Raw genomic sequence first — 15076 nt, 5'->3', positions numbered from 1 at the left:
CTCTGCCCACATACAGTGACAGCATAAACTCACTACAGTTTGACAACATATTGTACTTTTGAGGGTTTTTTTAGTGGAGAATGTAGTTTTTAGGTTGCAATTATGCAGTTTATTTATAAGGATAATGCCTATTTTAACTATTTATATTTTTGGAGATACAGTGCATCGGCATCCATCAGCCTGTCACTGAGCAGAGCACAGGCGGTTGACATTGTCCTTTCACAAGAAGGTGACAGAGACCAAATAATAAGTCCTTAAAGGAGAAAAACTACGCGTACATTCAAACTACAGCTGATCATCCCATTATAAAACAGGTAAGTGACATTCTAAGTCGATCTGTCTCTTGTGTATGTAGTGATGTATTTATACCATAGTAATTGTAGTGTATTGAGTGTAAGAGGGAGTCACATTTCAGGAATATATGTATTTTGTGTTGGCCACTCTTTGTATAACCCTGAGTTACTATTTGGTTTGTTTGTTTCTAATGAGCCTCCTGTTTATGTTACTGCAGACTAGTTCAGTAAAACGAAAGAAAGAAGAAATGCCCACATGAGTTTGGCGTTTTTCCTAAACGCAAACACAACAGTAATCTAGTAGTGTTTTTTGATGTTAATTGAAATCTCCCGACTGCAACAAAAAACACTGGGAAATGTCTCTAGACGAATGGCATTTTATGGCGTTCAGCCTTATAATCGTAAAAATGTCAGCAAAATCACCTTGTCATCATTTTAGACATTACGCCAGAGAATCATTCAAACGCTAGCTCTAAAGTTGGTGCTCTAAAGCTCTAAAGCCGTTGATGAATTAGTAACTGTTTCTGCTGTTCTGACGGTCAGCTGCGGATGTAAATGAATGGCGAAAGAAAGTATTTCCTCATACAAAATGATTTTTAGACTCTCTGTGTTTGATTTTCTTTTTTATATGCACGAATATACCTTCGAACTGTTGTATAAATGCAATATCACACTCCTCGCAGTGCGATATAGCTGTAGATTGTTACTGGTGGGACACTAAGGCACAATGCACGCCTCACAGCAGATTTACAGCCATATTACACTGCTACTAATGTGATATTACTCATATATTGCAGAATAAATATTTTTACATAGTTTTATTTAATATTTTTATATAGTACATTATAAGTAACAGTAATTTAATACCCTAAAACTGAAATATAATCCTTTTATTTGTGGAAAAATAAGTAACCAGTCATGTTGCAACTAAGTACTCCCAGCACTAATTAAGAGTATGTATTAATACACACGCTCAATCACAAAAAGGCCAGCGTGATCATATTTGTTTTAAAATTAAAAGGCATGACTGAATATCAATATGTTTTATATTATCTCTAATAAAGTATTTTACGTTGTGAACAATTCAGAATGATCTCAAAACAGACAGCTAAAAGAACTGCCATCATGCAAAAGAGAAAACTACTCGGTAATAATTCACCAATTTACCATAAACTTAGTTTAAGCTTAAAGATAGATGATAGTAGTCAATCATGAAGGAAATCGTAATGGGCCCCTACATTCATTAGCAATACCCCTCTAAGGCTCTTCAGCAAGTGTAGCGTTTCTGCCTTGCTGCTTTGCTGTTTGACACCTCCAATAAACTTAGCAGCTTGCTGTGAAGCGGAGCGAATCATAGAAGAACGCTCCATCCTGACCTTTCCATGCATACGACCTCTATAATGATATTAGCACTGGGATCTGCACCATGGACATCAATTACCTCCACTGGTGAGTTGTTAAATAGGGGGGTCAAAGCATTGGCCGTACACCCAGACTAGGGTAATTCATACAGTTCCCTGGTGTGCAAAAACTCCACGGTGCTTCAGCCAACAGAGCTGCGACTCTTCATCTAACTCTGTAACAGATGATAAGACACCGTCCAAAAGTACCATTCTGTGCTTTTTGGCAGCTCTACCCGGCAACCATAACAAATGAAGGCGAGAGCGCTTCCCATCACCGCTTCTGGACTAAGAGGTGCAGTTTGAAGTGTTTCGGTCTGATGCAGAGGATTTAAAAATGTCACTTTCTCTGGAGGCTGAGACGGAGAGGGGGCGAAGCTCTGGACAATGTTATGAAAAGTGATTTGGTCGGATGGATGAATTAAGTCGCCACTTGACCGTGCAGCTGTATAAATGGGTCCAAACGGTCCACATTTGCAACGGATGAGCACTGAGTGGAAAACGTAATGTCTGACTAACGTGGGCACGCTGATGTGAGCAGCAGTGGTCCCCACTGAACTCAGCTGGGCTCTTGAGGTGTTAAGACCCCTGAGAGTGCTGTCTCTAGTGTGTGATGTCACCTAAAACTGCTGCTCATTCTCCAGATGACAGAAGCACAGAAGGCCAGATCAACAGACTAAAACCTCCTTATGTATTATTATCACTGAAAGCATGAAGATACTGACTTCCATTGTTTTGTTTTGCGTTTTTTTATGCTTTTTGTGTCATCTTGAGATTGTTTTCAAAACCTCTGTTGCTAATTTATCTCAATAACTGACCTATTACTTTAAACTTTTGCTTTGAGAAAAGCATAAGCTATGTGGACTAATCCATCCACACATATATGTGGGTAGTTGAAAAATTCATTCATTTTCCTGAGGCTTAGTCTCTATTTCGAAGGTTGCCACAGTGGAATGAACTGCCAACTATCCCTGTATATGTTTTACACAGTGGATGTCCACGCTGTACTGGGAAACACATACATTCAAAGTACATATATATTTTTTGCTCTTTCAAACTACTTATTTAAAATGAGCTGAAACAACACAATTCTTGAGATTTCATTCGGACAACTTATTTATTTATTTATTTTTTATGGTCAATCCACATAAATTTGTTTAAAGTGTTAAGTTAACTTAATCGATTTGTGTTGGGACACAAAATAATTCACAATACAATAACATACAAAAGAGCATCATCATCCACCATGCAAACTATCTTCGTCAAACAACCATCTTTTGATCACTTTTTTGAACCTCCTAAAATCATTTATTTCCTTGATCAATTACGGTCATTTGTTCCACATGATTGCACTTGCATATAAAAACATTTTACCCCACTACAAAATTTCTAAATTTAAATAAACACATATTAAAATCCCAACCCCTAGCAGTATGTGAATGCTGTTGTCTCACCATTTGAAAATAGTTGTCGGACTTGTTGGACATTTTCAATAAACAGGTGTGTCACATCAAAGGACAACGAAATGTAACAATTTTATATTGGTTAAAAAATTAAATGAATAAAAGAATAAATAAATAAATAAATAAATAAATAAATAAATAAATAAATAAACAAACAAACAAACAAATAAATAAATAAATAAATAAATAAATAAATAAATAAATGACAGGTGCACATGCCAGGGGACTTCAGTCACATGGTCTTGAATCAGGTGCTTCAACTAATTAAAGTTTTCCATGGAACTGTCAATTAACAATTAGCACATAGTGTCAAGTTTTCATTGACAAAATGTATTATTTCCTGTTTTTAGAAATATATGGATGAAAAAAGAGATCACCATTTAGTAATAGCTATTGTAGCAACTGGTAAAATTAAGCCTGACATATTTATTAAGGATGTAATGATTTTATTTTTAATTTATAAGAGCTATAATTTATTGAAATATGCATGAGGCTGTCACACTATATTAAATTTTTGAGATTTGGCTAAAAAGTAATAGCAGTTTATATACCAAGAGGTCCATGGAAAACAATTAAATGTTTAATCGTTTACTTCATTTTTTGTCATCGGTTACAGTAAAAATGCAACTTCATCTTAAAAACCTGTATGTCACCAGGTGGCGTGACTGTGGAATCGTCTTGTTTCATTTTTATTCTTCATTTTGATCCATGAAACCTGTCCATTTACTGTAGCTTTTTTTGATAAAGTAAATAGAGCTAATTCTAAGATTATGAAACAACGTGGGGGTGGGCAAACTATGCCATTAAAGGCGGAGGGATGTGAGATTGCATTGTTTCAGGTTTGCAGCATGAGCACACACCTCGGCTTTGCTCCCTTTTTTAACCTCTCGAGATGCTTTATTGTCTTACCAAGCCATGCTCCACTCATTAAGCCCCCTCTTTTTTTGTTTCTTTCTCACTAGCTTGTGCTTTTCTGGTGTCCCATAAGACTGGCCAGTCAATGCATGCACAGTCAGCAATCACACAAAGATGTTGTCACACCAGTGAGCCAGAATGTTTTCATCTAGAATACTCAAACTGAAGTATAAAGATGTGCACTTTGCAGAAAGATGTTACCAAGAAGTGTATCTCCCAGAGTTTTAAATTTAAATTTTAAATTTAAATTTTAAATGATGTCACTTAGGGGCAACACAATAGCGCTGTGGGTAGCGATGTCACCTTACAGAAAGAAGGTTGCTGGTTCGAGCTTCAGCTGGGTCAGTTGGCATTTCTGTGTGAAGTTTGCTTGTTCTCCCTGTGTTATTGTGGGTTTGCTCCGGGTGCTCTGGTTTCCTCCATATTCCAAAGTAGGTTTGCACTTTTTACCAGTACTATAGTGGTATCGCGATACTATGGCCCCAAAATACTGGTGCCACTGTAGTTTGTAAACGGTAGTATCAACATTAATGGTTTATTAACAATAGATAATGTTACATGTGGAAAAATCACTGAAATAGTTACTTGTTTGTGCAACAATAGACCAGCGGTGTGAATGTACCCTGGTCTCACAGTTCGGTTCGGTTACGATTTTTATGCCATCGAATCGGTTCAATTCGATATCTTGGTGCATCACAGTGCATTGACGATGCTTTTCATACATAATTCAATTTTTTCTTCACAACATAAGAATTTTTTTTATTAAAATCCTAAAATATGATAATATTAAATATTATTTGTAATACAATTTTGTTCTTTAATATAAGCAGTCAGATATTTAAGCTGTACCTTTAATTTTACATGCTCAAAGAAAACACTGTTTTTGAATGTATCAAACAAAACTCCAATATATGCACAGCATGAGCATTTAAAGCAAATAAACTAATGTAAATATTAGTGGTGGGCCGTTATAAACGTTAACGTGCTGCATTAACGCAAAACTCTCGCGTGATAAAAAAAAAAATTATCGCCCTTAATCTATTGTCAAAGTTGGGTTGGGAGCAGGGTCTTATCTACGCAAGTTATGATGGCTTTCACCTTGATATTTTAGCGCAGATGTATACCTGACCGGTGAGTCATCTGGCAAATAAGTGTCCTTCTGAATCAATCCTTTACTGACAGCCGTGTGTGTGGATCTTGTGGGAAAATATGGCGAAAAGTATGACGGTAATAGTTTGATTGCAGTGTTTACTTCAATAATGCCACTAATAAAAGCAAACTCCACATGCCTTCACTCCATTTCTGTTTAGTTCAGTTATGACTTTAGTCAGATTAAGGTGATCAAAAAAAAAAATCGCTGTTTGGAGCGAATGTAGGCCTACAGTTCAAAATTCATGTTTAACTAAACAAAAAGTTATTAAACACAAGTACATCTTATTGAACATCAATTATTTTCATCACCAATTATTATAGTAGAACAGTTTCTCAAGCAGTTTGTGATGCAGTTTGGAAACAGGAGATGAGCCCCTGGTCAAATGCGCCACCTGGCTTGAGAAACCGGTTCTCAAAGACTTATTATTTGGGTAGCACACATTTTCTGAATGCCTTTGGCAAAATTCAAATGAGTAATTTTAATCTAGATTAGTTCCGAGATTAATCTAGATTAATCTAGATTCAAAAAAAAATTTAATCTATGCCCACCTATAGTAAATATTATCCCACTTGCTTTTTGAGTGCTGTAAAGCGAGGTCTTATATCCCTATGATTGTTTTTTGTCTTCACTCGCTCAACAGAAAGGTCTGCGACTGGCTTTAGAAATAAAAGTGATGTTCACTGATGAGTGACACAGAAAGAACAGCCGCAGTTACAGTCTACAGTATATGCACATAAAACGTGGTTATCACAGGTAACCCGTAATAGACACGATGAAGAAAACCTGCACCACCGGCATGCTTGTGTCTGGATCCAAAAGTATCGATTTAACAGCAAAGAGGAAAGGAAAAGTTACCTCAAGAACATACCAAGGGGGTCAACTGTCCAAAGTCAGAGAGAGAGGGACAAAGACGGATTATTTACAGCATTTCTCCCTAGTAGTGAAATAGCAGCTCGTGTGCTGTGCCTTCTTCAGTTTCAATGAAAGACTTTCCAGCAAACTCACAAGCAGTTGAATTATGCATAATTATCTACCTTTTAAGTAGTAGGAGTGTTTTATTTACTCGCCCTTGCCTCCTTCGCTATAGTATTCTATTGCGACATTGCACATAGGAGATAAATGATGTCAGTACGTAATAACCGGTTAAGATCTATTAGTGAACCAATAATGAATTGTCCCCATCTGCATCGAGTTGCACAGAAGACAATATTAATTTTGACACACCTACAATAGACCATTTTATTTTAATAGTCTGTGGAGCCCTTTAAGGTTGCAAAACTGTGTAGAATTTGTGACGTCACGTTTCACGTTTCCCATGACCATCACATTGTCACATTTTCTGACGGTTCGGTTCTAAAACAGTTCATTTGTGTTTCTGTGATTTAGTAGCTACAACAACCATGACAATCTCATAAAACAACTCACAAAGTGAAATGTTGAATTAATTTGGATTGTTACATAACAAAACTGAAAAAAAAAAATAGATAAAAAATCTAAAAATTGCAACAGGAAACTGAAAATTTTTTGTCCACTTCATATAGGCTAATTTTGTAAACAAATTTAATTTGGTCTAATTTGTAGCTTTATTTTAATGTATTTTTTGTTGGCCAGTTATCTCCAAAATAAACAAAAATAATGAATAAATTTTAGCTGAAGTGGGGTGCATGTAATACTTTTTAGCCTTAAGGGAAGTATGAATTAAATGTAATTATTAAAACATAAAACATAGTATTTTTGCCAATTTTCTTTAAACTTTGAGTTATGAATTCCATTATTACAATGCTACTTGGTATCGAGATACTTCAACCAGTATACTGTAGTATACATTAATTAATTAATGTTATTGCCACAACCCTAGTCCAAAGACATGCGCTAAAGGGGAATTGGATAAGCTAAATTGTCTGTAGTGTATGTGTATAAATGAGAGTGTGCGAGTGTTTCCCAGTGATGGGTTGCAGCTGAAAATGCATCCGCTGCATAAAACATATGTTGGATAAGTTGGTGGTTAATTCCTCTGTGGCAACCCCAGATTAATAAAGGGATTAAGCCAAAAAGAAAATGAATGAATGATGTCACTCAGATATGGTAACGACAAAAAGGAGACCATAAAGAAGGCTGACTTGGAGAAACAGAGCATAAAAAAAGCAATACAGAATGTGAGGAATGTGTGTCTACAGTAAAGACTTGAAAAGAGCGTGTGCAAGACAGCACTGGAGAGAAGTTTGGACAGGGATAAAGGAGAAACAAAATAATGAGGCGAGAAAGGGAGGAGGTACATGGAGTTTAAGAATGAGAAAGACAAAAACAGTGAAAAGTGAATCAGGAAGACTTGGAGGGTGTATTAGTGTGTGTGTGTGTGTGTGTGTGTGTGTGTGTGTGCCTGAGAGAGAGAAAGAGAGGCAGTACACTCAGCTGAGGAGGGGGAGAATGTGTTAATACACAAGAACACTGCATCAAACCAATGCACTGCTCTGAGCGGGATGCGTCAGCAGTACATTCACGTTTCTGCTGAAGGACAAAAGGAGGAGAAAGACTCTGCCGCCTGCAACCCAGTCACACTGAGAGAAATACAGAGAGGAGGGTGAGCGCTGGAGGTGAGGACCGCTGCTCTTGCCACTGTCGCCGTTGACGGTCTTCTCTGCTGCGCGTGTGCGCGAGTGTATTTGCGCGTCTCTCTCTCTCTCCCTCGTGTGCGTTTCTGCTGCCCACCTCCCACTGCAGAGCTGCTGCCAACCCGCAGCCTCACAGCCAGAGCAGGCGAACTGCCACAACTTACTACCTCAAGACAAGGGAAAATAAAGGAATACCGCAGGATTCACAACGGGGGGAGGGAGGGCAAACTCCGGAATCCTCTGCAAGGTATCTCTCAGAAATTAGCTGCACGTCACACAGCAGAATCAATCCTTTTTTTTCCTCCTGACACTGAAAAGAGAGAGAAAGGAAGAACGAGAGAGAGGAAGCCAGACAGAGAAAGAGTGCGAGAGAGAGAGAGAGAGCACGAGGAGCAAACGATCGGCGGACAGGGAGAGAGCTTCACCACTGCTGCGCTGCTGTTGCTGCTGCTCCCCCCGTCCTCCTTCCCCCTCCCCCCTTCTGCTCCCGCAACACCACCCCCGAGCCCCCCTCTGGAGAAATTGATGGATTATTGCTAACTGTGCACGCGGCAGTCCGCAGCTGCTACAGCGACAGACAGGAGAGCGGAGTGAGTTAAAAAAGCAAGACGGAATGACCGCAGTGTGCGTCTGTTAGCCTTTTTGGATTCATCAACGCACGGCTAATCAGCTGAACAAGTGTCATGGGGGCTGGACGATGACAAACTAAGAAAAAGCGGCTTACTCTTCTGCAAGAGGGAAGGACGAATTTGAGAAGACTTTTTCCCCTTTTTTCTTTTCTCTTTTCCTTTCTTTTTGTATTTTCCTTGGTTTAATGTGCATGTACTTCGGCAATGGAGTCTTGTGAAAAATGTTCAGTGGTATTCAGCATCGCCTTCCAAGGACAATCAATGGGGGAGCTGAGAGGAGATCTTTTCCAAGCTGACTGGATCCGTGCACCTGCTTAGCTGACTGGGCCTTACCCCTTGAACCAGTTTCACTGAATGCCACTTCTCTCTGGAATTAATAGGGGCCATTTTGTCAAATCAGTTCATGATCCACTTTACTTTTATGAAGAAGAAACAGCTGAAAATGTCTTGCAGGAAAACATGAGTGAACAGTGCTGGGCTTTTGCTTCAAAATAAAGGATTATATTAAGAACAACTTTGAGCTAATGAGGTAAGTGCCTTCTATTTGAACATATTTATTCTGTAGGTCAGCTTTTTCCCTTCTCCACTCATCTTTTTCTCCCCCCCATCTCTCCCTCTCTTTCCCTCTCTGTGTTTAACGCAGCACCATCCTGCACTGTCGATGGCAAACAGATGCAGAGTCTTGCTCAAACCAGGGTAGGGCCACTGTTCTCCGTTCCCCAGCCGAATCCCCACACGATGTTGAATTATGAACGCGCCACATCATGAGTCTCTTGTGGCAGGTAACTGTGCACCGTGCCTGGAACGCAGCCCTGCTCTGTGCAGTCTACCTCATGGTGCGATCGTGGAGTGTGAGCGCCGCCCCCTCCGGACAACTGACCTGCCCTAGTGTTTGTTTCTGTAGTAACGTGTCCAATAAGGTGGTGTGCACCAGGCGCAGCCTGGTTCGAGTGCCCCCGGGCATCCCTGCCACCACACGCCATTTAAACCTGATGGAGAACAGCATAGAGACAATTGAAGCAGGCACCTTCCAGCACCTCCGTCACCTGGAGGTGCTGCAACTGGGCAGGAACTCTATTCGACAGATTGAGGTGGGGGCCTTCAGTGGCCTCAACAGCCTCAACACACTGGAGTTGTTTGACAACCGACTGACAGTGATCCCAAGTGGCGCTTTCGAGTACTTGTCTAAACTGCGAGAATTATGGCTCAGGAGCAACCCTATTGAAAGCATACCTTCCTACGCATTTAACCGCGTTCCCTCTCTAATGCGTCTGGATTTGGGAGAGTTAAGGAAGCTGGAGTATATTTCTGAGGGTGCTTTTGAGGGATTACACAACTTGAAATACTTAAACCTTGGAATGTGCAATCTGCGGGAGATGCCAGTTCTTACCCCTTTGGTGGGGCTGGAGGAGCTAGAGATGTCCGAGAACTACTTCCCAGAGTTAAAACCTGGATCCTTCAGGGGTTTGAAATCCTTGAAAAAGCTGTGGATTATGAACTCCCGGATCACCACTATAGAGAGAAATGCATTTGATGATGTCACAGCCTTGGTTGAGCTCAACCTGGCTCATAATAACCTTAGCTCTTTGCCCCATGATCTTTTTGCACCTCTGAGTTACCTGGTGGAGCTCCATTTGCACCATAACCCTTGGAGGTGTGACTGTGATGTTGTATGGCTGGCCTGGTGGCTGAGGGAGTACATTCCCACAAATTCCACCTGTTGCGGCCGCTGTCACACCCCTGCTTACCTACGAGGACGCTACCTAGTGGAGGTAGACCAGAGCACTTTTCAGTGCTCAGCACCTTTCATTCTGGATGCCCCAAGGGATCTTAACATCTCTGCTGAACGTGTAGCTGAACTAAAATGTCGCACAGCCCCCATGTCGTCAGTTAGATGGCTTTTGCCTAATGGAACAGTTTTAACCCATGGGTCAAATCACCCGCGGATATCAGTGCTCAATGATGGGACACTAAACTTCTCCAATGTGCTGCCAGCAGATACAGGTGTGTACACCTGCATGGTGACCAACATGGCTGGCAACTCCAATGCATCGGCCTACCTGAATGTGACTGCGGCTGAGCTTAACACTTCCAACCTTAGTTACTTCACTACTGTAACAGTGGAGGAAGTTGAGCCCACCTCACAGGAAGTGATCAAGCCAAAGACGGTAACCGCCTCCCCCTCCGTCTTTCAGCCTGTTTTTATCTCTACACCGACCGTTTTACTTCAAACGCCCCGGCAAGTCTCCGTGCCGACTGTACGTGGAACAACACGTCCACCAGCCAGTCTTGACGAGGTCATGAAGACAACCAAGATCATCATTGGCTGCTTTGTGGCAGTCACTCTGCTTGCTGCGGTCATGCTCATTGCTTTCTACAAGCTGCGTAAACGGCACCAGCAAAGAAGCACGGTGGCAGCTTCTGGGACTATGGAGGCCATTCAGATGGATGAGAATGTTTCTACCACCCATGCAGGGACAAGTATACCAGGTGAATGTGGGATGATGTTACCTAGCCTGAGAGATCACAACAGCACCTACAAACCCAGCTCCTACAGACCAGCACACTCTGCTCCCTGGGCAGAGAACAACATTGGTAACTCCCTGCACCGTTCCCGCCCCATGACCATCAGCACCATCCCTGAACCCTACCTGATCAAAACTCACACAAAGGAGAAGGTACAGGAAACACAGATATAACATTCCCACAGCCTTCTCCTGCTCGGTCTTTTATTCTGTTCTTCATGAAAACATGCAATAGAATGCACAACAGAAAAAGACAGCGATTACTTTTGTACCCAGTGCAAAAACGAGACTGTTTTTCTTGTACATGCTTATACATAAATATATTAATATAAATATATGAATTAATCCGCTATGGGATGATACAAAAAAACAGATTATATAAAAATGAAAATGAATTTAAACTATTTTCTAACTTGTAACTCCTATTTAAGATGGGAATGTGATGATGCTGATAGAACACCGCAAATGGAGACAGATTTGTTTGAGAAAGGGGGCAACCTGTGATTTTTAGACCCTGCTGTACATGATGCAGTAAAAGTCCCATTTATACAGAACTTTCTAAGAAGTAAAAAACTGTCCACTGATTAATCTTTAAAGGCTTATCTTCTAAAAGCACCAAGAATTTGTATTGTGCCAAACATTACACATGCAATAAATGATACTGGCTTAAGAGATAAGAAACAAAACATTGCAAAACACAGAATGGACACCAAGAGAGAACGGAGCAGCTGGATTTACAGAGTCTGCTGTTCTGCGGCTCTCGGCCAAATGGGGTTTTTTTTTGGGCTGCGCCATAGTTTTGCAGCAAGCGTTTAACTATATGTTTCCAAAACAGACACCCTGCTTGCTTTTTGAGTTTAACCTTCTGACTATTACTCTGATGTTCCTCTTGGGTTTTGGTAAATCGGATTGACTACCCTGTGGTTTTTCCATCCAGTTTCATAAGTTGGATTTCAATTGCTTTTCCTGTTCCTTTCAAATCCTGTATTGCGTTAATTATGAGTTGAGTGGCTTTTTAGGGCTAATCTAGTAAATGCGTTACAACAGTTGCCTCAGATTAGTTGTGCAAGGGCTCAAATGGATGTCAGATTGTGAGACTCACTGTATGAGACGGTTGCTGTGATAAGATGGTTTGCTGCTGGTTCACATTAACATGTTTTCACGATTTCTTTATTAAGAAAGGGATTTAAATGAATGTGTGAATTATTACAGACTTTCCTTCATGGAGATCGTTCCAACAGCAATTTTCTTTTGTCCTTATTTTGAGCAACACTATTTTTATGAGGAGTCTACAGAGGTTACAACAATAAAAAAACAAAACATTTGGTTTGTATTTCTCTAATCTAAACTACTCCCTCTTGTCTTTTTTCAACCATTGTCTTAATTATTCTGCAATTCCTGAGAGGTTTTATGAAGCAAATACTTTGCTTCATTGTCATTTTGAGAAATTGATTTCACTGATATGGTGAATTCGTTTCACACAGTAAATGAACTGTCACATGGTCAAATTTCTAGCTCATGCAATGCTGTGACGTCTTAATACCGATGGCTTCATGCTTGTACACACACATACCAATCAGCCTAGTTTCCTGATTCAGTGCTTAATGATGAAATCCTATGTGAAACATGCTCATTTAAAGCAAAGTTACGGCTTGCCTGTGTGCTTCAGTTGAAGCATATGTGAAGAGGGTTGAGTGCAGCATTTAATACGATCCTTTATTGATCTGCTTAACCTGCGACATCCACCAAATTAGAGGCTGAGAGGGAGAGAGACTGAGTTGGAAGATATGCATTTGAGGGTTAGGATTTAGGTCATTTTTAGATGAAGCATTCACCCTAACTAGAAGTTTAAATGGAGCAAGTTTACCATGAAAAGATGTCCCTTAATATATGCAACATTATTCTGAAAAGCGGTTAAAATAAAATGCTAAATGAGGTTATTGCTAACCACAACATTCATCATAAAATCTGCATGTGTTGAATAGACTGCCACTAAAGATTAGGCTATTTTCTCTTGGCGTCATGCAAAGAAGGAGCATTTTTAGGCTCCGATGGACACTAATGTGCCATTATGCTGAGCATCTTTTAGTATGGGGGACAGAGGCTGTAATCAAGGGCAGGGGCATCTGTAGATCTGTGGCTGCAGTAACCCTGCCTTTACCTCCCTCTCACACAGCAATTTACTGCCCTCGGAGAACAGAGCCAGGCCAAAGCACACCCACCACCAAAGCGCTGCAATGATACACACACACACAAACACCCTTAGACCATTACATGTTCTTATGTTTTTACATTATTCAGAGGAAAGAGGCTTTATAGCGCACTGCGGTGTTGTATCTGTGGATGATGAGGCTTGTAAATTTAATCTTTAATGCCTGTAGGACTCGTTCTGAGTAGGTTGATGTGACATGGCTTTTATGGTTGGGTTATATGGCCAAAATGGCAGATCTCTTTTTTATGGTAATGCCAGGATCAAGTTAAGATGAACTGCATTTCAGGAAGCAAATGAGCCTTACATTCATACTCTGGACTGTTATTACTTTTTGTTCTCATGTTACCTATGTAGAAAGCTACTTTCATTTCTATTGAATTGCTGATTTCAGGTCTGACTTGAACTCGCATAGAATCTGAAATAAGACAATATAAGTAAACTACTTATCCACCAAATATATTTTGAAATATTGCATATATATATATATATATATATATATATATATATATATATATATATATATATATATATATATATATATATGTTTATTTTTTATTTAATCAATTTAATTACAGATTTGTATGTATATGTTGAAATATATCAGCTATAAACGTTGAATGGGTCTGTGACAAAGATGGTAAATTTTAAAATCTTTTAAAAAGTGTTTTTTAACGCATACGTCAGGTATTTTAAGATGTACAGATTGTTTTTATGTTGATTTCATTTAATTAAAAATCACATTTGGACCATTTTTTTTACATTAAGACTGAGGGCCGTCATTCATACACCCGGCGCAATAATGCGCAAGACTTGTTTAGCGCAATTTATTGCTTTTTTCAGACCAGCGCAACTGTAATTTTTACGTTTTGCACCATGTTGTTTAAATAGCAAATCCATTTGCACCACTTTGTGGACTCATGGGTGTTCCGGTCTAGAAAGGAGGCGCATTGTTGGCATGTTGCTATTTTGAGGGACTAAAATTGACTGCGCAATTGACCAGTCACCAGCTGAAAGCAGGTCTTAAGTCCAGCGGAGAGTGTGTTAGTTGTGTGCCTTGCTTACACACTGCTTATGACACACAGGATGTGCAGGGATACGCAAATATCTTTACAAATAATTAAAAAAGAATTCAAATGTTACAATTTTTTTTCTACATAAATATAAAAACCACTGCCTCCATGCCTTCTTCAATTCGGGGGGCTTTGTTCAGTTCATTCATCATGACAACTTGCTTTTGTATGTTGTAATTATTATTATTAATTTTATTATTATTATTATTATTATTATTATTATCATTAATTATACGCATATATATATATATATATATATATATATATATATATATATATATATATATATATATATATATATATATATATATATATATATATATATATTTTTTTTTTTTTTTTTTTTTATAAAAACAAGCTTAGATTTGTCAACCTGTTGGGTTGTAGACCATATGGGGCATAGGACGTGTGCTTGGATATTACTTCATTATTATTGTTCATTTATTAGTTTGCTGGAAATTAGAAATGAATTAAAAAAATTAAAACAAATATTTTATGCTTAATAAACAAAATTTAATATGTAGGCTAATGGATGTCTTCACTTGAGTGTGTACAACACCATTTTCTTATACACGAATGTAAAGGAGTAAAGAGTAAAAGTAAAATAAAGAGAAAGTAAAGAGGCTGAATAGAGCAGGCTCATTCTTTATTCTCACTGCAGATGCTCTGTTTAACTGTTTTCTCATTAGAGAAGCATTCAGCTTTTTCACTTACAAAGTCCAATATGTAAATAGGATGCGCCATGGCGAGGCGCAACTGACTCTTAAAGGCAATAGGAGATTATCCTCAAAACACACCCATAAC

At 39.1% G+C, this 15076-nt stretch overlaps 1 protein-coding gene across 2 annotated transcripts; it reads left to right on the top strand.

Moving 5' to 3' along the window:
* The first annotated feature begins 7960 nt into the window (after positions 1-7960).
* lrrc4.2 (leucine rich repeat containing 4.2) lies at positions 7961-12338 on the top strand. 2 transcript variants are annotated; one of them, XM_087292362.1, is made up of 2 exons: positions 7961-8994; positions 9109-12338. In XM_087292362.1, the coding sequence occupies exon 2, from the start codon at positions 9230-9232 to the stop codon at positions 11162-11164; it is 1935 nt and encodes a 644-aa protein (XP_087148488.1). In that variant the 5' UTR covers positions 7961-8994; positions 9109-9229; the 3' UTR covers positions 11165-12338. The 2 variants fall into 2 exon arrangements, with proteins under 2 accessions (XP_087148488.1, NP_001093494.1); NM_001100024.1 differs by lacking the exon at positions 7961-8994 and having other exon boundaries at positions 9230-11164.
* The last annotated feature ends 2738 nt before the right edge of the window (positions 12339-15076 follow it).

This window comes from Danio rerio, chromosome 18 (genome assembly GCF_052040795.2).
Source record: "Danio rerio strain M-AB ecotype USA chromosome 18, GRCz13ab, whole genome shotgun sequence".
In the NCBI taxonomy this organism is placed as follows: Eukaryota; Metazoa; Chordata; class Actinopteri; order Cypriniformes; family Danionidae; genus Danio; species Danio rerio.
Note: the sequence above shows the minus strand (reverse complement) of the source record. Positions and strands in the feature narration are given on the sequence as shown.

Bases quoted from the DNA above. Each gene is read 5' to 3' on its own strand.
- lrrc4.2 (XM_087292362.1), top strand. From the start codon at position 9,230: ATGAGTCTCTTGTGGCAGGTAACTGTGCACCGTGCCTGGAACGCAGCC.